The sequence below is a fragment of the Dissoconium aciculare genome, assembly GCF_010015565.1.
Source record: "Dissoconium aciculare CBS 342.82 unplaced genomic scaffold K489scaffold_2, whole genome shotgun sequence".
NCBI lineage: Eukaryota > Fungi > Ascomycota > Dothideomycetes > Mycosphaerellales > Dissoconiaceae > Dissoconium > Dissoconium aciculare.
The window spans coordinates 814,702-835,132 of NW_022984952.1; the positions used below are offsets into that span (position 1 = coordinate 814,702).

At 53.3% G+C, this 20,431-nt stretch overlaps 8 protein-coding genes across 8 annotated transcripts; 4 read left to right on the top strand and 4 right to left on the bottom strand.

The window, feature by feature from the left end:
* The first annotated feature begins 868 nt into the window (after positions 1-868).
* On the top strand, positions 869-2,084 carry K489DRAFT_376476 (uncharacterized protein). Its single transcript, XM_033603924.1, has one exon. It carries the CDS (start codon positions 1,143-1,145, stop codon positions 1,944-1,946), a length of 804 nt encoding a protein of 267 aa, XP_033463114.1. The 5' UTR covers positions 869-1,142; the 3' UTR covers positions 1,947-2,084.
* Positions 2,085-4,503: 2,419 nt separating this feature from the next.
* On the top strand, positions 4,504-11,099 carry K489DRAFT_376477 (uncharacterized protein). Its single transcript, XM_033603925.1, has one exon. It carries the CDS (start codon positions 4,793-4,795, stop codon positions 10,622-10,624), a length of 5,832 nt encoding a protein of 1,943 aa, XP_033463115.1. The 5' UTR covers positions 4,504-4,792; the 3' UTR covers positions 10,625-11,099.
* A 118-nt stretch (positions 11,100-11,217) lies between these two features.
* K489DRAFT_406874 (uncharacterized protein) lies at positions 11,218-11,844 on the top strand (the record flags this gene model as incomplete). Its single annotated transcript, XM_033607302.1, has 2 exons — positions 11,218-11,223; positions 11,293-11,844. The coding sequence occupies 2 exons, from the start codon at positions 11,218-11,220 to the stop codon at positions 11,842-11,844; spliced, it is 558 nt and encodes a 185-aa protein (XP_033463116.1).
* A 715-nt stretch (positions 11,845-12,559) lies between these two features.
* Positions 12,560-13,504, bottom strand: K489DRAFT_294274 (uncharacterized protein; the record flags this gene model as incomplete). The annotated part of the gene is made up of 2 exons (XM_033600272.1): positions 12,560-13,050; positions 13,108-13,504. Coding segments are annotated over 2 exons (888 nt in total), but the record flags the coding sequence as incomplete, so codon positions are not given.
* A 337-nt stretch (positions 13,505-13,841) lies between these two features.
* Positions 13,842-14,998, bottom strand: K489DRAFT_376480 (uncharacterized protein). The gene has a single exon (XM_033603926.1). It carries the CDS (start codon positions 14,811-14,813, stop codon positions 14,145-14,147), a length of 669 nt encoding a protein of 222 aa, XP_033463118.1. The 5' UTR covers positions 14,814-14,998; the 3' UTR covers positions 13,842-14,144.
* A 96-nt stretch (positions 14,999-15,094) lies between these two features.
* Positions 15,095-17,266, bottom strand: K489DRAFT_331754 (uncharacterized protein). The gene is made up of 2 exons (XM_033602147.1): positions 15,532-17,266; positions 15,095-15,473 (listed from the first exon to the last, which is right to left on the bottom strand). The coding sequence occupies exons 1-2, from the start codon at positions 16,830-16,832 to the stop codon at positions 15,446-15,448; spliced, it is 1,329 nt and encodes a 442-aa protein (XP_033463119.1). The 5' UTR covers positions 16,833-17,266; the 3' UTR covers positions 15,095-15,445.
* On the bottom strand, positions 16,967-17,729 carry K489DRAFT_106121 (uncharacterized protein). The gene has a single exon (XM_033598858.1). The coding sequence runs from the start codon at positions 17,602-17,604 to the stop codon at positions 17,101-17,103; it is 504 nt and encodes a 167-aa protein (XP_033463120.1). The 5' UTR covers positions 17,605-17,729; the 3' UTR covers positions 16,967-17,100.
* Positions 17,730-18,662: 933 nt separating this feature from the next.
* On the top strand, positions 18,663-20,304 carry K489DRAFT_106159 (uncharacterized protein). The gene has a single exon (XM_033598859.1). The coding sequence runs from the start codon at positions 18,826-18,828 to the stop codon at positions 20,080-20,082; it is 1,257 nt and encodes a 418-aa protein (XP_033463121.1). The 5' UTR covers positions 18,663-18,825; the 3' UTR covers positions 20,083-20,304.
* Positions 20,305-20,431: the final 127 nt, after the last annotated feature.

A 20,431-nucleotide genomic window follows, 5' to 3' on the forward strand; every position in this document is an offset into this window, starting at 1 on the left:
AAGTTGGCGTCGAACCCAACAGCCTTTGTCCGAACTTTAGCTTCTCGCGAACGTATTGATTCTGCTGCTCATAGTCCCAAGAAAGGTTCACCAGGTAAGCCAAGTCGACACTAATCAGATTGATGCCGAAGACATGGTCTTCCCAAACCAGTGTGGAAAGCTGAAAGTAGGACGTTCGTATGTATTGTCAATTTTCGGTGTATCTGCACAGCCGTTCTTGTTGGAATGGCGATGATGTTTACTGTGCATACGCACGTACTGCTACTATTGCGGATATCAGTAGATCAAAGTCCGTTGATGACATGAGGCCCTCCAATACAAAACCTTGCCCGCCTAAAAGACTCGGAGAAGACCTAACCGTATGTCAAACCCAGGCCGATGGATTATGGGCTCTCTGCATTTGAGGCGGTGACTAGGAGGCTCACTCAAGCGCGACGCCACGTGCGTGTGACGCGTCTTCTTCTAGGCGGCTTCAACCTCCCGAGGTCGGTACCAAAGGAGACAGTGCGTGCGGTTACCCCATCAAAAGCGCTGGGGCTTGCTTCGTCCAGTAAACTTTTAGCACAGTATTACGATAGCGATCTTGATCCTTCAAACTGGTAAGCACGATAGCTAGGTAGTCTCGGCACGTCTCATTGCGTCTATATGCGTGCTGGACGTGTTTCAATACTTCCGGACACATCATGATGATAGCCACGATGATGCTTCTGTCATCTAGCCGGGCGGAAGAGTGTGGAAAGATCCGCGTCTGCGCCGGATGGAGGACGCGCGTAATGTTACTCGATGCTCGGCATGCCACTTCCGTGTTGGTAGCTCACTCGGTATCGATGAAGGGGACATATAGACAATCATTCTCCTTGCCTACCTAGGTATCTTCGATGTTATCATTCTCATATATCATCCCAATCATTACTACCAGTGGATGCGCTTGGAAAAAGGCATTGCTTGTAGCAAGTGTACCGCACAAAAGCCTTTGCGACTTCGACCTCATGATTGGGACCTTGGACGACCAGCTCACCTCGTTCGTGTCTTGGAACAGTCAAATGCTACAGCTAAGCCGACAGCCCACCCAAAGTACCTTGCTTGAAACAATCCCGACGATATTTCAAGTCTTCTCTTAAGGCTGTTTTTCAGCTGCAAGCATGATTTCTTACATCTCCGCTATGATCCTGGCAAGCACTGCACTCGCATCAGGAGTCACGGCTGCTGTCACAGAAGCTACAAGCCCGGTTCCAGGCGTGCTCGAAGTGGACCTTATCTTTCCTCGCAACGGTAGCTTTCAGCCTGTGGCGCAGATGCCGGTCGTCTTCGCACTACAAAACCCATCACTCGCAACGTCATTAGATGGCGATCTAGGATGGGATCTCACCAACGAGCGAAATGATACGGTCGTTTTCTTACCCAAATCATATATCAGTCTCGACAGCTTTGTCGAATATGGCAATAGCACCTCACCCTTTGCCGTTTACTATTTGCCGTTCAACACAAGCGGAGAGGAAACAACTTGGACGTTCACCTGGGGCGTGAGCTACACCAAATGGGATCGTGCTTCAAACGGTTTACTCGAGAGCACTAGGATCTCCGATGGCAAGACCGTCGTGTTTACGACGAGCAGCAAAGAAATGCCGCCGAACCTGCAAGCTGCCGCTTCTGAAGATGCATGTGCAATGAGCAGCCATCTCGTCTACAACGTGACCGAGATCTTGCCGAATCAGAGCACATACCAAGCTGTTTTCGGTGCAACACCAACCGCAAGCCCGTGTGCTGTGTCGATCAATTCAGCCGCAGCTTCGAGCATGTCTGCCTCGATCGCCTCTCAATGCTCCGCAATGTCAGACCTTTGTCCGAAGACTTCTTCAGGTCGACAATCATATCCTCAACCCTTGGCGGGCGTGTTTTCTTCGCTGGCCATTACATTTAGTGTTATATATCTGTTCCCAATTTAAAGTCAAACCATTGTTGTGCCGATTTTTCGATTCGGCTAAGGCATGACGAGCGTCGCAGCACTTGCCGCTCGCGTTTTGTGATTCAACCTTCAATGTGTACAATGGTTGATGTCAAGTCTGACGTCGCCGTAGCAGACGAGGCCAAAGACCAGGGAATTTAGGTTGACCATGCAACAAGTCAATAAAGCTTGCTGGACTTTATTTGACGCGCTTGATCGTTGGCTGGCTAGCTTCCGGAGTACGCTTCGTCCCTGACATGTGATTGATAGATCTCTCACGCCGGTTGGGTGAACTACCTGATTGGCGAGAGATAGTTGAGCGTTGATCGAAAGCTTTTTCGCACATGCAGATCGAGCTTGTCGATCAAGCCACGTCGAGACATGTGGAGAGTATGCTTTAGAACCGATTACGGACTGCAACTTACACATTCATCCTGTTGTGTAGCGAGGTAGATGCTCTACAACCGAGCCACTCATTCATGGGAAATACTGTCAATTCCAAACGTCTGTTTCGAGCGCTCTGGGTACTCGTGTACATTTACGAGACCTCGAAGTCGAGATAGTTGTGATTTTAAGCTATTCAAATGCGGCTAACTGAGTTGGATCGTGAGGTCAAGTATTCCATATTTGGTCTCCGGCCGCTTGACAGGGCCGGAGACTCAACAGGGGGTCGAGCACATGGGCGCACATCGTCCTGCATCTGCACGACCTGCGAGTAGACGTCCGACGGAAAAAGAAATCCGTGGGCGTCCTCGGCAGTCTTCGGATTGGCCAGTTCCATTAATCACGGGCATTATCATCTTGGAATTGATGTACGGGAGAAGCTACGCGGGACTGACCGTGCCGAGGTGACCACAGGATGCCTAGACGAGCTAGCGCTCAAAGGAAGGAATCTAAAGAAGGAAGGAACCATTTGCAGTCCATGCTGCTGCAGGGGAATGCACCAACCACCAAATCCACGCGCAAGTCGTTGACTCTTGACAGGTTTTGACACCAAACTTGCCCGGCCGCCGGCTAATGACCATGACATGATTTTGTGATGGATCGGATGGCGGGGGAACAGATGACACTCGGGTCGATGACAGAAAGCCACCGTGACTCGTGTTGCATGGCGAGCCATCAATGTGGTAATTGATGTCACGACGACGGACATGTGTCTCCCCAGCCAAAGACTACAATCTGACGGAGGTGCGCACAATCATCTCATTGAAGGGAGTGACAAAGCTTCCGCACTTCCTGACGATCTCGGTACGGAGGTTTGCCTGAATGGAACAGCGATTCGTTATTCTCCGCTTCCAGTATACAGAGGCAAGTGTCTGAGCTGCGCTCTCATCATAGGACAACATGATCAACCATGCGCGGAACTTCAGAAAGACAGTTCCGCGTTAGAGAGTTGATGAGTGTGTGCCGAAAGTGCAACGCGAAGCAGGAGGGTGGAGCATACATGCGACGTTCCTACTCCTCCCCTGGTTATTCGACTTCCCTGCGTGTATGAGCATAGTACACCATACGCATCCGCATTTCAAGCATGCAGCTATTGCAATGCTTGACGCCGGGCGGCCAACGAATGAGCGAGGCCGGAAGGGTTTCTGGAGAATAGAGTGTTACTGTACCCTCCTCCGGTGATATTTACAGCACACGTCAAACTGGAGTGACAGGGCGACTCAGTGAAGGCTCACACAAACGCTGCAGCACCATGCATCTCCTCTGTCCTGTACGATGGCTTGCAATCGAGTCCTGCATGCACATGCCGCACTGCACATCTGCTCGTCAGATACTGTGTTCTCTGAGTTTCTGTTTGCATTGTTATAGTCATGGCTGCATGTCCCGAAACGTAGTCGAGAGATATCCTGTGAGCATATAAGCTGCCGATTACCGCGCACGAGGTCGGGTCGATCAGCGTGGGTCAAACGCAAACGGACCATGATGATCACCTGGCTGGGAGTCTTCCAAGACGGGCCCACATGGGCATGGCAGGCTTTTGACGTTTGACAGTGGTGGGAACCCTGCTGGGATGGACGGTTGGGAAATCGACGTGGTGGTAGAGCTGGCTGACAATGCTGGCGGGCTCCTCTCCACGTCAAAATTTGATAAAGTCGGGGTCGACCACGCTAAAACAGAGTGTGGCACGCCCGTTGTCGTAGATGTGGGTGCCCAGGTGGTGGAGGATGCACCGTCACAGCGGAGGTGTGAGGAGTTGGTCGCGGTGGTGATGCAGTTGTACGTGATTGTCGCATCCTTCTTTGGCAGTGCTGTGCGCGCATTGAATCATCATACGGAATGGTAGAATCCATCAGATGTTCACTGTATGCCCGCGATAAGAGGAGTGCGGAGTAGTGAACAAGAGGATTAACGATAGCTATGTTCCAAGGTTGTTAGTGTAGCGCCATCTGTTCATCTCACGCGCACAGAGAGGAACGAGGGTGGTGGTGATGTTGGGGTGTGCCTCGACCATTGTGTGTCCGCCCGCCTGCCGTCGCTGCCGCCGCGTGAAGCATCGGCGAGGCTTATTATTTCGTCCTGCGCAGTATGTAGAGTAGAACGGGTGGCCGATCGACCTGGGAAACATCCCGGCCGCCGTATAATCAGACCCATTCCTGCCGGTCGATCATCTTCATCATCACCATCTTTTTTACTCCCGCTGCCTCCACGGCATCGCGCTCCCTTGTTCTCTGCGGATCAGGCTGTACTTTGACTTGCCGCCAATCATCGGCAGAAAGGAGACTCGACACCGTATTCGGCCAATGCTCTTCTCCGCATATTAACAAGCTTGACAGCACGATTCGCGGATCTCCATGAAGGCAATCACGACCTGCATGAAGTAATAGCGCACATACACCAACAGCTATGCCTTGGAAACCACTCAAGTCGGTCGCGTTCGCGATCTGCACTTATCCATTTCGCGCGACCGAGCCCGACGACCTACCGCTACAGATTGGTGACCATATCTACATCATTGAGCAGGGGGGTAGTCGCAATGAATGGTATCGCGGATATCTCGTCGCACCGCCGTCGTTGCTGGCTGGTCTTACGAGCGACCGAGGACAACCACTCGAACATCGTGTGTTCTCAGGCATTTTCCCTACCAATTGTGTAGAGGTGCGAGAAATTCTCGCCGACCCGCACGTCAATGGCACTTCGGACGTACATACAGACGATGAGGAGGATTGGAGGGAGCGGAGGAAGAGTCAAGTCTCAGCTGCACGGCGCATGAGCAGGAAGCTGAGCTCCAAGAACCATCGCGACAGTTCCAGAAAGCCAGGCGAGCTGATGATTCTCGAAGATCCTGTGCCGCCAATGCCAGGTGCTCCGAGACCACCTGCTCCTGTACCACTTCTCCGTGTCGGCGATGAGTCTGGTAACTCAGCAGAAGAGCCACTAGTGGACGAGATTGCATCCTGTCTGAGAGAATGGCACGACGCACGCCTCCACGAGATCCTGCTTGCTCGTGGATACACTCAGTTGGCAAGAGTTCAGGACTTGATCAAACGCGTGGACAACAGCCGCAACCAATTGATGCACGACGTCATGACGATCAAAGAGTTGGCCGCGCTACGAGAGGATACAGTCTGGGACTTGGTGGCGGGCAACAAACTGCTCAACGACGAAGTCATTGTCCGCAGCTCCGCGCAGAAGGGCCGGATTTTGACGGCAGATGATTCGGTTGTGGAGATGACCAAGCTTCAAGCCAATATGAGCATCCTTGACCGACCGCCGAAGATTGTGGTAGACAAGCACATGCTGTACCACCTTCTCGTTGATGTGCGCAACATTATTTGTGAAACCGACCAGCCAGCCACACTTCAGATGAGCCTCTTCGCCAAAGGTTATGACGAGAAGCCCCGACCTATATCTGAGAATTTTGCCATCAATCTGCCCGTACCTGACTTTCCCCATCCGATCGAGGACCAGACAAAATGCTTGTTTGTCAACCTGAGTAATTCCGATGTCGGCATAAGCGGCGACCTCACAAAACTCTACCTTGTGTTCAAGCTATTGAAGGATGAGCCAATACGTCAGTCATCTCCCTCACTAGGGTCAGCTCAACAGACTCCTGCATCTAGCAACATCGCGAAGCACGCAAGTATCCGAGCCCGTCGCAGCGTTTTTGGCAGTCAAAGAAAGAAGGAAGGCCATGGCCGCAATATTTCCAACGCGTCGACCCGGCCAGATACTTCACTCTCGCTCCGCTCCGATCCTGAGGCGCGCTCGAGCACTTCTGCCGATCCACCGGTCTCGATCGAGGGCAAAACAGTTCGACGTACAGTCGGCGTAGGTGCCATCGAGGTGACCAAGATCGCTCAGGCAAGCTCTAGTGCGGACAAGATCATAACTCTGTGGGTACCAGACTCAGAGGCAGAGGATCGTATGAGCTCGGAGGAAGACTGGACAGACATCATTCGAGATCTCATGCGCAGTGCAGTCGGTGGCTTCAGTCGCGTCGAGTACACCAAAAGAATGGAGGTTTTCGTCAAAGGCTTTGCGTCACCAGATGTCGCTGGCCTCGTCCGCAACACTCCGACTTTGCTCCACGACATTTTGACCACTCCGAAGCTGGGATTTTCTGGTGTGCCAACCGAAAAGCGGAGTGATATCTATCTCACGTTGACGGAGCCTGTCGTCCCTCGTAATGCGAGTCTCGCGCACTCAAAATACGGAGCAGTACCGCTGGGCCACCGTTGCCAGACGAGCATGGCAAACCTTCAGCTAACATTGGAAGTTCGTCGCTCAGACGGCGAACGCATCGAAGACTGCATTTTCACATCTTCAAACCATCAAGGGCACACTGCATGGCGTACTACTGGCATTGAGCGGGGAGAAGGATGGAATCAGACCATCAGGCTATCCATACCAGCTCACCTGGTACCAGGCTCTCATGTTGTCATGAGCATCGCCGACGCGCCCAACTTCCCCTTTGCGCTGTCTTGGGTACCGTTGTGGGAAGCAGACGCTTTTGTTCGGGATGGCGACCACGCTGTCGCCTTGTACGTGTACGATGAGTACTCTTCGAGTATCATTGGTGGCAAGGGAGCATATCTTGCGCTACCGCCTTGGCATGACAAGGCCGATGCTTCCCAAGCAAGCGCGGCCACCATCTCATTACGAACTTTCCTTTGCAGCACCGAGTATTCCCAAGATCCGACTCTTCTCGGATTGCTCAACTGGAAAAACTATCACGGCAAGGAACTGCTAAGTCTACTCGAGCGATTCGTGTTCGTCCCTGAAATCGAGATCGTGAAACTTCTCAGCAAAGTCTTTGGGTCTCTGTTCGAGATCCTTGAAGCTTATGATGGGAACACCGACTATGAGGATCTGATATTCTTCAACTTCGTGGTGGTTCTTGGTATCGCGAGGGACAAGCGCTTCGAATTGAGCAACATCATTGAAGACTATGCCACTATCCGACCAAACTGGCCATACGCCGGAAGATGCCTGATCGGCGCTTATCGACGACTTGTCACCAATCCAATGGACGCAGACACCTCAAGGAAGCTCCGTGAAACACTGAAAGTCGGTGACCTCGTGCTACGTCTTGTCATCGCTTCAACTCTATCGGACACGTCTCCGAACAATGGACACCGTGCGAAGGGTATGCGAGCCTACCAAGACGGTGAGGTCCTCAAGAGGTACTTGGACAGGCTATTCGTTGCAGTCATGGCTTTGCTTCGTAACCCCATGCCTGTGTTGCTGGGTACGCAGACACTGCTTGTCCAACACTTCCATTCGTGGTTGCCCGAACTCGTCCCGCTTATGACGCCGAGTGAGGTTCTGGACATTGCTACCGACCTGCTGGATGCGTCTGCGCACGCCTCCGGGCGAATTATCTATCACAGGCTCATCCTCATGATTCAATACAGTCGCTTGGACGTGTTCAAAGCACCTGAAACGCGCACGACATTGGTTGCCAACACATTCAGATGGCTGGCTCCGTACTGGGGTGATGCTCCCGAAATTGATGATCAATGGCGAGACCAGGTACGCCTGTGCTGCTCCGTCGTAGCTGCACAAATGGAGGAACTTGGCGAAGAAAGCTGTCAGTACGTTCCCAAGCTTGTCGAGTCCTACATTGCACTTCAGAAGTTCAAGCGGAAGCCGAAGCGCGAATTCAGCCTTCTGTTTCCCAACGTGTTTCCGTTCCCGACCAAGCCAACTCAAAAGGATGTTAGTGTCGACGAGGCAGTGCTTGAGATCTCTGCACTTCTCGCTGCGGCTCTGACTTCTGACCGAAAGCTCTACTTTGATGCCAGTCAGGTCGACATTACCAGCGTTTTGACACAAGCTCTCAAGGTTGAGAAGAGCATTCTATCCTGCGAAGCCTTCCCAGCAAGCTGGCTCAGTCTGCTTGTCAGCCATCACAAATACTCTATTACAGCTTTGGAAAGGATCTCGGATGTACTAATCGAGACCCTTCCCGATATTTATGCGCCTGACACCAGCGAAGCCTTGGACTTTGATACCGACATTTGGCAAGCTTTCTTCAATACCCTGTTCACTGCACTTGCCAGCCCCGCTCTTACCATGGAGACCTTCCCGGAGCAAAAGCGCCGAGCCATCTGGAAGATCGCAGGCGATGTGCGCGAGCTTGGCGCCAACCTTTTGAAGAAAAGCTGGGACGCCATCGGCTGGGATACTGAAGCTGATGCAAAGAAAGTTCACGGCTTCGATCGGCTTGGAGGTTACCAAGTCCAATTCGTGCCCGATCTTGTCGGCCCTGTTGTAGAGCTCTGCCTTAGTGTTCACGCGAGTCTTCGCGCAGTGGCCGTCGAAGTCCTCCGCTCCATGATCATCAGTGCGTGGGAGATTGATGAAGATTTGTCAATCATCCAAACCGCCATGATTGACTGTTTGGACAAGCTTTGCCGGACTAAAGTCGTGACCGAAAATGTTCTGCAGAAGACATTCATCCCGGAAATGGTCGAACATTTCAAGCCATACCAGCAGTCCGGAGATGGCATTTTCTATAATGCCGTCGTCGAGATGTTCTCCAAGATGGAAAGCCTCCTAAACATGCTGGCTACGGTTCACCAGGGCAACTCGAGCAACGACGCGACGCGCCTCGTCGACACGTTGCAGTTGATGGACTTCTTGAAGAATGTCCAGTCCGAGGATGCATTCATTCGATACGTCCATCAGCTGGTCGACATGCAGAGCGATGCCGGTAACCACGTCGAGGCAGGTCTGGCATTACAGATGCACGCCGATCGATACGAATGGGACCCTGCACGCCAACTCGCCGCCGTGGCTTCGCCAAGCATACCAGCACAATCTGCGTTCGAGCGCAAAGAGGCGTTGTACTTCCAAATGTGCCAGAATTACGAAAAGGGACGATCTTGGCAACGTGCGCTTTCAGCGTACCGCGAGCTATCAACACAGTACGAAAGCAATACTTTTGACTTCTCCAAACTTGCACGAGCACAACGGGCTGTCGCCAGCATCCATGAGCGCATCGCCAAGGGTGATCGAGCCAATTCACGATACTTCCGTGTCTTGTTCCGTGGCACAGGCTGGTCTGCCACGCTTCGGGACAAGGAATATATCTTCGAAGGATATGCTAATGATCGATTGTCTACGTTTGAGGAGAGATTGCAAGGAATCTATCCATATGCTCAAATCTCGCGTGGCGAATTGGCCTCTGATGTTGACGGGCAACACCTCCAAATATTCGCCGTCAGTCCCAACAAGGATCTCACGCACGTCGTTTACCAACGCACCAAGGTTTCCCAAGCTGTGCGCGAATATGCCCTCATGTCGAATCCTCAGAAGTTCACCACCAGCTCCCGCCAACCGGCGCTCGACATTCCGATCACGGAACAGGCGGTCGAGAAGACAATCTACACGACCGTGGAGCAGTTCCCTACGCTTCTCCGTCGTAGCGAGGTTGTTGCAACCGAGACTGTCGTCCTGTCTCCTGTCGAGGCTGCGCTTGAGCGTACAACGAGGAAAACACAAGAGCTCCTCGCCAACGAGAAATTGGCTGCACCAGGCGAGGACGAAGGTGCCAGGGAGCGCCTCACAGAAGATCTCTTCGCGTCTGTCGATCCAAGCTCGGACAGCAGCGTTGCCCGATACCGCAATCTCCTCAAGACTCCTGAAGACGCGGACGCCACTTCAGGTGACGTCGAGCCGGACGCGCTTGAGAAGAAAGAGGAGGAGCTGGACCCTCTGCAGCTCGCACTGAAAGTCGCCCTCCTAGATCACGCTCTCGCCATCAAACGGTGCCTTGGCGTGTACAAGAAGCCCCAGCATCTCGCCACAAAGGCCCAGCTGATTCCTCGCTTCGAATCCGCTTTTGCGCCTGAGCTCGCCAACTTGTTCTTACATCGCGATGGCCTGTTCGACGAGGAGCCAGAAGAGTCCCCCTTTGACAGTACTGGAGATGCGTCGCGCAACGGACACGTCTCGACAGGTGCCGAGCAGAACGGCGAGCGCGACAACACCGCCGACCAACGTCTCGGACGCCGTAGCTCTATCCCTTTCCTGCGGCGCGGCAATTCGCGTCAGAGGGCCGAGGAGAACGGTCGCGAATCCCGGGTTGGACGTTCTCGTGAGCGGAGCTCGAGTCGCCGACGTCTGAGCATCTTCCGCTCCAACCCCGCCGACTCCGGGGTCGCGAAAAAGCACACGAGCTACCGACAAAGTGCCAATCCCCAACCGGTCACATCAACAGGCGAAACCTAGACATGATCTGAAAGATCATCGATGGGAGGGAATCAGTAGCGCCCGAGGGTGCGCATCAAAATGCTATTTGAACCTTTCGTTGTCATCTGTCTCGAATGTTGACTGGATACCTTGTTGTCTTTAGTTGTTTTTATCACTCCTGTTTGCGATTTTTAATCTATTTTTTTATGTACGCATTTTTTCACATTGGCACTTTTCCACATGTGATCATGTCGCGAGATGTGTCCGCACGTATTCGCTCCCCCTGAAAAAAACGGTCTGGTTTGCATTCATTTGTATTTGTGAAAGGTCTACGCATGCAAGTGTTCACTGACGAGGCTATCACAAGTGGTCGATGTAGATCTGCTCATAAGCGGGACAAGGTTTCCAGGTTTCGGTGAGACGGACGCGGCGCGGCACGGCAGTCGTCATTGCACATGTCAGCTCCAACTTCAAGGGACGAGCTCACCACCAGGATGATGCATTTCTACAAAACCAAGCAAGAAGCTCGTATGGATCAAGATTTGAAAATTTACAAATCAGAGCAGAATCCACGGGTTATCACAACACTTGGTCAAATATATAAATTTCAATAAAAGTGCTTAACTGCAGCTATGGACGTCAGCAAGATCCAAAAATCTCCGTTTGCAAGCAAGCAAAGTAATTGACGAGTTTACCACCATATTTAGGTCTTCCACACATACTCCTTCAGCGCCGCTGGATTCTTCACGATTCAATCACTGGCCCTCCTGCTGAGCCCCAAGCTGATCGTCACGCTCCTCGTCTCGGAAGCCCGACAAATCACCGATCTGGAATACTACCTCTCCCGCAGCCTGGGCCTCGCCGTGCTGACATTGGCGGTGTTCCACCTGATCTTCACCGGCGTGATCCCAGGGACAGCGACCGATGTCTCATCCGCAGCGGACGACGAAGACGCCGTCGGACCGTATGCCTATCCCACGGTGATCGTCACGACCATCTACACGGCGCTGCAGGCCTTTTACCTCTACACGCAGACGACGTCGGACAACGCGTCGTTTGCGTTCATCGCCGGGTTGGCCGCGAATTCCGGACTGTTCTCCGTGGGGATCTGGATCGTGCTGTTTGCGTCCGAGAAGGGCAGGCACAGCAAGCGGACGGGCGCGGATAAGAGGACTTCGAACTGGCCTTTCACCAACAAGGAGAGCGCACGGGAGATCAAGAAGGCCAGTCGTACTGGTGGAGAAGCGAAGTTGCAATAGGTTGCCTGTTCGCCATGGGTTTCCGCTGGACGCCTTTTGTGATGCTTCAATTTTGTGGATTTCCGGGGTTCACTGTGCGCTGTGGCATGTCCCAAAGGTACGAGACAGAGCTTGCAAATGATCTCCCAAGGTCAATCCCGTGATCGGGCAACATCTCTCGACTTGAAGATATGCAAGGATCGTAGATTGGTGTACGGTGAATGCAGCCTTATGATCAATGGGTCTCATGTCATTCCACACAGTAGGCACTTAGAAATACTGTACATCCGCTCCAATCTTCGGTTCTTCCTCACGCTTTCCCCATGTCCAGCAAAGCGCCCACGGCGTCTACCTCTGCAGCACGTTGTTTGCTACTCGCAGATGTCTGAAGCGGTGTAGTAGCCATGCTACGTTGCCCTTCTCGCATCTCGTACTGTGCCATTACACCCGCGAGGATATTGTCGTAGGGATCTTGATCCCCATCGTAACCGTCCGCCGGGGTTTCGGCGCCCCGGGGAGAGACCGAGTTGCGACTGGCAGGTTTCCGTGGACGATCGGCGACGTCGGTCATGTCTACGTCTCCGTAATTCAGAGCGGCCGCAGTCGCTGCGCCTCGCCATGAGGGTGTGCCCTGCGTCCACGTCAATCGCTTGCCAATTCGTGCATCCTCCTCCATAGCCTGTCTCACACGGGCGTTAATGGTCTGGAAAACGCCTTCTGTTTTGGCTCTTGAGAGCTCCGAATCCATAAGGCCCTCAAGCAGAACTTCTTTCAAGGTCCATTCTTCCCGTTTGATTCGTTCTAATTCCTCTAATTCTTGCTTCAGCTCATCAGCTTCCATTTGTGCCCAGTGCAGCTGGCGTCGGAGCAGTCGCATGAGGTCGTTCGCGGCCATGTCGCTCTCCCGGCTGCTAAAGACAATGTCTGCGGGATAATGGATCATGAAACCGGCTTGGCCAGTGACCGGGTGGAATGCCGGAACATATCTAATGTTGTTATTCTGGTCTCTGGGGTCGGAGCTTTGCAGCTCTTCGGTGGAAATGATGACGGGAGGCTCGACGGGTTTCGCGGCGGCCTTGTTGCCATTCGCGAGTTTCAGTTTGATGCTCTTTCTGCTGGTCGGCGTCGGTTCAGGAGCTGCGGCGTTCTTGCTGAGGTCAGGCTCATGCACAGTCCGCATGTGCTTACTGAGCGCATCGGATCGGGTAAACGCCTTGTCGCATTCTGCTTTTCTGTCAGTCGATAGTTCGCATTCGCAGTGTCGCCATTGTCGGGATCACAAACCTGGTAAGAGGCAGTAGTATGGCTTCTCTTTGGTGTGGCTTCGCATATGTGCTTTCAAAGCATAGCCACTTGGGTGTGTCATGGCCTTCCGCTGACACTCGCCCCATTCGCAGGTGTATTTCGCCTTTTTAGGACCCCCGGTCGCGCAATGGGCTCTTTGCACGTGGTTGACCAAGTCGTCATTGTTCGATCCTCCCATGAAGTCGCAGTCGCGCCAAAGACAACGTGTCTGTGCTACTTCCCGCATGTTGTATTCGCTATCGTCTGGTGAGCCCGGTGCACTGCTGAAGCCATCTGAAGAGACGCTGATGGCATCGTCATCTTCGTATGTTTGGGAGAGCGCATGTTCGACCGCGGCAAGTGTTGATGCTCCAGTCTTTCGTCGTTTGGAGGGTGGGCCAAGACCATCTTGATCTATGTGACCGTAGTCTATGCTGGGTCGCGAAGATGCAATGGGCGTTTGAAGTTGATCATCGTTGTCGGATTCCTCTGACGGCAAGTCGGACAGATCCGATGATGGCGGTGATTCACTCATGATGTCTGATTGTGCTGCGGTGTGAAGCTACAAAAGAGGGTTGTAAAGTGATATCTGTGACTGATGTGTCGCTTGCGATTACCGTACAGGATTTATTAAATGATAATCACGGATGGATTCCAGCTCCCGTGTCACTTCCAGCAGCGCGGCTGATGCCGATGTGCCTACCGCGATGTGCACGCGTGCCGCTTCGAACGCATCGGCTTTACTGTGGGCCGGGGACAATGAGAATGCGACTATTACGAAGACTGTGATGATACAATTAACACCGAGCTTCATGATCCTGGCCTCTTCACTTGTCCTAGTAGCCCTGTTCGATCGAACGCACATTGTACCAGAGGCTGAAGCGTGTGCTTGAGTGAGATGGGGAATTGGAGCGCAAATCACGCCGCGTCCATGCCAGCGACCAAACTCCAATGCAAATACTGACGCGTTTCAAATGCCTGAAATGATCACTACCTTCTCACAATGATGTTACGTAGAGCTCCACACTAGCATATCACTATTCCCTCCGCTGTTTTCTCGTTGAGCCTTGCCCTTCGCCTGCCAGACCCGAGACAGCATCAGTGATCAAATTCCGCAATTCCTGTTGCGCCTCCTCCCGATCAAAATCCTCGCGGGCAGCCAGCTCCTCGATGCGTCTTCGGAATTCCGGGTCAGGTGCCTCGCCCACGTCATCCACGGGCATCGTGCCGACGTTGATTCGGACTCCTTCCGGCAAAGGTGGGATCCGCTGTGTGGTCCCGTCGCTGTCAGTTTCGGCGCTCTCACCAGTGACGGGGGACCCTCCGGCTCGTTGACGCAGGAAAGCCGCGATCTCCGGTTGCTCGTCCTCGTCATCGAGCTTCTCTGCTGCGGTCTGTCCTTCGGCGTTGCGCAGAGTCATGTCTGTGCCTAGTTCGAGGAGAAGCTGGGCCATCGGGACTTCTTCGACGCTGAACAAGGCGGTTTCGCCATCTTCGTCTTTAATGTTGGGGTCGACATTGAAGTCTTTTATTAATGCACGCAACAGCTCTGCGTGGGCGTATGATGCGGCAGCGTGGACTAGACTGTAGCCGTGTGCGTCTTGCTTCGAGGATAGATCTGGATATGCTTGTAGTTGGGCGAGAACAGTTTCTGGCAAGTCTGGGACCAAGTTTAATAGTCGATCGATAGACGGCGGCTGTGACATGTTTGCTTTTGGGGGAAGAATACGTTGAATGATGTGTGATCGATTGAAAAGTACTTGAATGCACGTAGAATTTTTTATCAGAGAAAACGATTTGTATGACGATCAATCTTTTGGGAAGCTTTGAAGCTCCAGAAGCTGCAAATTCGGGCGAGTGACGAAATCGACAAAGCCCAAGCATATTGCTGAGATGCCGAATCACACAAGTGTTCCTAAAGCATGTGGCCACGCAGTAGCAGACGCGCAATAATTGGGACTCGAATCTGACCGATAATAACAAAGACCATTCATCTCGCTCCCGATGCATGTCATAGGATTACAAAGTGCTTCCGGGAAAGATGCTCTCGCGCAATAGATCGCAAGAATTGAGTATATGCTGGGTTTGATTACAGTACAGGGTGATTGGGTGCGCTTTCCGGAAGGGGACTGTTCAAGCATGAGTCAAAATCCACATAGCGCCATTTCGAGGCAGCTTCTATCTCTATAATGTTGAGCAAAATAGTTATTACAGCAGGATCACAGCTCAAACCAGGGGCGCCTCGTCATCGACCCCAAGTGCACGAGAAGTGTTTTGGTACAATCAAGGCCTGGGCAGGTGATGCTCGCAGCGCAGATAGATGAGATCCTCGAGGCGATTACTCCGGGATACTAGCTTTGTGGAAGCTGCGGTGCAAGTCAGTCGAATGCAAATATAAAATACAACAATGAGTCGAACACTTACATGTATGCCTCGTAAGTCATGCCGCGCCAGCCCTTTTCCGATTTTCCATCGGGGGCCTGATAGAGCACGTATGGATCAGGCGCCGGCGTCATTTCTGCCCAAACCTGGAAGAGGCGTCGCCAGTAACAGGTCTGTGCCGCAGGTGTCATGTAGCGATCGCGAAAGACATCCCTCGAGTTGTCCGCAATCTGCTTGGCTATGTCGTCGTGGGCGAGCAGATGTTCCATCTTCTCCGGGAGGTCGGACCAGTCAATCTTGGCCTCGACATAGTTCTGCTTCGGTCCAGACGACTTCAACAGATGATACAAGTGAGTCGTGAAAGTGAGCGGGTGGATGATTACAGTAGAGTGGCAGCTGAGAAGGTATTTCAATCGGCCGGACCAAGTTGTGCCTTCGGTGTGCACAGCAAACTTGTAACGACAATGATCGGGCATCTTGATCCGGTTGCGTAACGACTCTTCATCGTCGCTATCCTCCTTCACGATAGCGACAGCCGACCAGGGCTGGTTCTCGCTGGTGTCCAGCAGTGCCTGCCGGATGCCCGGGTTGAAAGCCTGGGTGCCTCTCCAGATGAGTTTGGGTATCTTTCCATCGTAGTCCTCTCCAACGCGGATAGCTTCTCTTTGATAGTCGCCATAAGCTGCCGCAACCCTGGGATATGCCCAAAAGTTGAAATCAGGGATCAGCCACACCTGTTCCATGGACGAGTCGGACACGTTTCGGGAAAAGCACCATGTTGTGGTCTCAGGAGTCCCTTCTTCGAGGTGGATGTTGTCATCAATCTTGATGCTGAACTCGATGTTTGGCACTGGTTCCCGAGAGGACACGATGGCCCGATGGATGTTGGCAAGGGTGGCCTTGGAGCGCTCCTCCCAATGCAAGAAATGATTCAAACCGCGTGACTCGACGACGTGGAGCTGACCATCGTATACCATCACTCGTAAACCAGCCCCAGTTGTCCATTCCAATCCCCATTGCGAATCATTGAGCTTCCTCTTTCCTTGCCGCTCCTGCCAGTATGCCTGTGATCGATAGATTTCATGATATAGATCCGGGAAGGCGGCGTCACATTGTTCTCCTGTCAGAGAATGGTCGTTGCGGTCTCGGTCTGCGTCAAAAGCCCAGGCTGTATTTCCGACGGAGCCAGCATCTGGGCGAGACAGTTTAGATTCATGGAAGCGCGGACCGGAAGACGAGATGAAGCCCGAGACGGGACTGTGTTGGGAGCTTGTCGCAAAGAAAAGAACGATGACCACGAGCACGCCCGCCAGCAGTGCGACTCGCCTAGTTGTTGCGACCATGTCCGTTCAAACGAAGATCCACCGAACGGTGCGGGATTGGCGAACGGTGTTCATGAAGGCCGGTTGTCTCTCACAGGTGCTCGGGACAAGGCGAACTACGAAGGAAAGCACGAGGGTCGCGATGACGGAAAAGAGAGAATTGGTCGGAGAGGTCGCATGAAATGGGAGGCGCTGCTTTGGTCTCACGAACGGAAGGCGTCGCAACTCCTACCTGTAGTGATGATAAGATAAGTGAAACCCCTTTGTCATGGACGGCGTCTAGGACCATTCATGTATGGCGGCGCATGCCCATATCATTGACAACCCCCATCAAACATGCCCAGACGACGAGGGCGTGGGCGGAACAGCTAGCTTCAGCCGCTTCGAAATAAAATGCCAGGGCGAACCACGCCGCAAATGGCTCATCTTCCAATCTGACCCTGGATTGAGCCTCATCCCACCTTGCCCGGGTGGACTTGACATCTGATTCACGTGTTGGCAGCAAGAGCAAGGCACGCGGTGCCAAAGTGACAACAATGCATTGCGGTCCTACTTCGCGATTTGATTGTACTCTGCACAGGGTGAGATGTCTCTCCGCGACGTTGTTTGATCGCTTACGCCAGATTCCGCCTGATACAGAAAAAGGGAATGGGCAGTTGTGGTCGGTCCATCGATACGCGTCACCCTGCCCGCAGACTGCTCCTCCGGGGAAGACGAACATAAAATGAAACGCGTCTATTGCTACCTGTATGATGGCAAAAGGTATGCAAATGCGCGGATCCAATCTGTGCATTGGCTATGTGCACACGATCCCAGACAGCAAAAGTATCATGCACCGGAGTGTATACCCTTTACAATAAATACAATAAATACATCATGAATCTGAACCGCATCATCAGTATCATCCGTCAGTGCCTACTACTACTACTACTACTACTACTACTACCAGGAGCGGCGCATAAGAAAACGACACATCGGTGACTATACCTGTCCAAGCCGCTTGCAGCTATCGCTTGATCTCTTTCTGGTGGGTGCGGGTGGGCTCTTCTGTAGATCTCCAGCTTCCAACCTTGGAACTTTTCGATAAGCTCCAGCTTTTCTCTCCGTACTGCCTGGCATCATCGAAATGGAGAGACGACGCCGCACGACTACGAACACTGTCTCCTTCTCTTTCAACGCGGTCTCATTTCAGTTGGGAATGTTCGTGTCATTTGTCCCTTGTCAGCACAACGATTCCGCATATGACTTGAGATATACACGAGCCAAACCGAAGGCGGACATGACGTAAGTGCATCGGAGATCATCATCAGTCATGAATCCGTCAGATGCCTTCCGACTGTACCTAGTTACTGTAGCTGGGGGTAGAGTACACTAAGTTGGGTAGGTAGGTCTTACTGTACAGTATTATTGGATTTTATTACTGCACACTTACCTGCACCGACCGACACATCGCGAAATGGCGTGCTTTTTCGACGCGGCGGAACTATCGGTCTTTATCCACTCTAATCACGCATTCTCCCTCCCATCTCACGCCACGAGCGACATGTGTGTGCGTGTGTGGGTGGGTGGGTGTGCTCTCGGGAAGAAAGCGATCCAGCTACCAAGACGGATCTACAGTACAGTCCTAGCCTGGAGATGGCGTGCGAAGCGAAGCAGCCTACCAACCCACGACCTGTCTTTGAAATCATGATGAATAATGACTCTCTCGCATTCTCTCGCTCGCCGAGGAGCCCGTCTTCTCTCTTCCTCTCCTGACTATATTACGCCGACTCCCGTCCGATTCCTGCTCGGACTTGATCTTCCGTAAACATCTCACCGCGCACAGGTTGACTTCTTGACGTCGAACCCTTCTTCATCACTAGCATCTACAACGTTGTGCCGCTATTAACCGTCCCCGCCAAAGAAAGACCCCGTTGGCACACCTAGTATCTTCACATCTGCGAGCGAGCGACATTGAATACAGCAGCAGTGCAGAAACCACAGCACTCACGGCAATTGAATCGAGTCTCTCACGATGACTGTCGCTCAGAATGGCACGAACGGCCACGCATCGATCGAAACGCCACCACGAGCACCCTCGCCTGCACAACGATTCGGCACTCTGGCAGTGCACGCGGGATCCCCGCACGACCCGGTGACCGGCGCGGTCATTGAATCGATCTCCCTCAGCACAACATTCGCCCAATCTTCCGTCGGCAAGCCCATTGGCGAGCACGAATACGTCCGATCGTCCAACCCGAACCGCTGGAACTTCGAGAATGCCGTAGCCGCTCTCGAGAAGGCCAAATATGCGCTGGCCTTCTCCTCCGGCTCCGCGACCACGGCCGTCATCTTGCAAAGCCTCGCCGCCGGCAGTCACGTCGTATCCGTATCCGACGTGTACGGAGGCACTCACAGATATTTCACCAAAGTAGCCTCTGCACACGGCGTGCGCGTCACGTTCACACCCAGCATCGAGCTAGACCTGGAGAGCCTGCTGACTCCCGAGACGAAGCTCATCTGGATCGAATCGCCCTCCAACCCGACCCTGTCGCTCGTAGACATTCGACATGTCGCTGACATCGCGCATCGCAGCGGAATCCAGGTCGTTGTAGACAACACCTTCCTCTCACCATACATCCAGAACCCTCTCTCCCACGGCGCCGACATCGTCGTGCACAGTGTCACGAAATACATCAACGGCCACTCCGACGTCCTCATGGGCGTAGCGGCGTTCAACTCCGACGCCCTGAAAGAGCGGTTGTCGTTCTTACAAAACGCCATCGGCGCCGTCCCCAGCGCCTTTGACTGCTGGCTCGCCCACCGCGGCCTCAAAACCTTGCACCTCCGCGTGCGCGAAGCCAGCAAGAACGCCCTGGCCGTCGCCCAAGCTCTCGCCGCCAGCCCGCACGTCGTCTCCGTCAACTACCCCGGCCTCGACTCGCACAAGCAGCGCAAGATCGCTGTCAAGCAGCACCGCGACGGCCTCGGCGGGGGCATGCTCTCCTTCCGCATCAAAGGCGGCAACGCCGCGGCCAACCTCTTCTGCGAGGCCGTCACCATCCCCACGCTGGCCGAGTCCCTGGGTGGCGTGGAGAGTCTGGTCGAGGTCCCCGCCTCCATGACGCACATGGGCATCCCCAAGGAGGCGCGGGAGAAGTCGGGGGTGTTTGACGATCTCATCCGCCTCTCGTGCGGCATCGAGGACGGCGAGGATCTGGTGGCGGATGTGCTGCGCGCCTTGGAAAAGGTCGTTGCCGGCGGAGCGAATGGCACCAATGGCCACGCTTGAAGGAGGAGGGGATGAAGGCAGTGGGCCACCTCAACGAGAAAAAGCCATAGCGTCGGGGAAAACATGGGTGGGAAGAGTGTGCGTTTTGAGCGAGGATACATTTGTTCTTCTTGGGTGTGGCGCTTGATCCGAGGTCACGATAAACCTGGACAACGATATAGACGACTTCTCCGAACGTCATGGTTTCGGGTTGTGTAGACGAAGCGGCGTGCAAACGCCTGGCAGGGAAATGTTTCCATGCGTACTATACAAGTTTGAGGCAGCCCTCTCATCGAATAGAAGGGGGTTTCGAAATAGAATACGGAAATCCATGCCTCCACTTCGTTGAAATACCAACCCTTCTTCATCC

What these genes read in the sequence shown, in the direction of transcription:
- K489DRAFT_106121 (XM_033598858.1), bottom strand. Translation starts at nt 17,604, where the DNA reads ATGCACAGATTGGATCCGCGCATTTGCATACCTTTTGCCATCATACAG.
- K489DRAFT_376476 (XM_033603924.1), top strand. Translation starts at nt 1,143, where the DNA reads ATGATTTCTTACATCTCCGCTATGATCCTGGCAAGCACTGCACTCGCA.
- K489DRAFT_106159 (XM_033598859.1), top strand. Translation starts at nt 18,826, where the DNA reads ATGACTGTCGCTCAGAATGGCACGAACGGCCACGCATCGATCGAAACG.
- K489DRAFT_376477 (XM_033603925.1), top strand. Translation starts at nt 4,793, where the DNA reads ATGCCTTGGAAACCACTCAAGTCGGTCGCGTTCGCGATCTGCACTTAT.
- K489DRAFT_376480 (XM_033603926.1), bottom strand. Translation starts at nt 14,813, where the DNA reads ATGTCACAGCCGCCGTCTATCGATCGACTATTAAACTTGGTCCCAGAC.
- K489DRAFT_331754 (XM_033602147.1), bottom strand. Translation starts at nt 16,832, where the DNA reads ATGGTCGCAACAACTAGGCGAGTCGCACTGCTGGCGGGCGTGCTCGTG. An exon ending in ATGACTTACGAGGCATACAT is followed by an intron (nt 15,474 to 15,531) that starts GTAAGTGTTCGA and finishes CTTGCACCGCAG; the next exon opens with CTTCCACAAAGCTAGTATCC.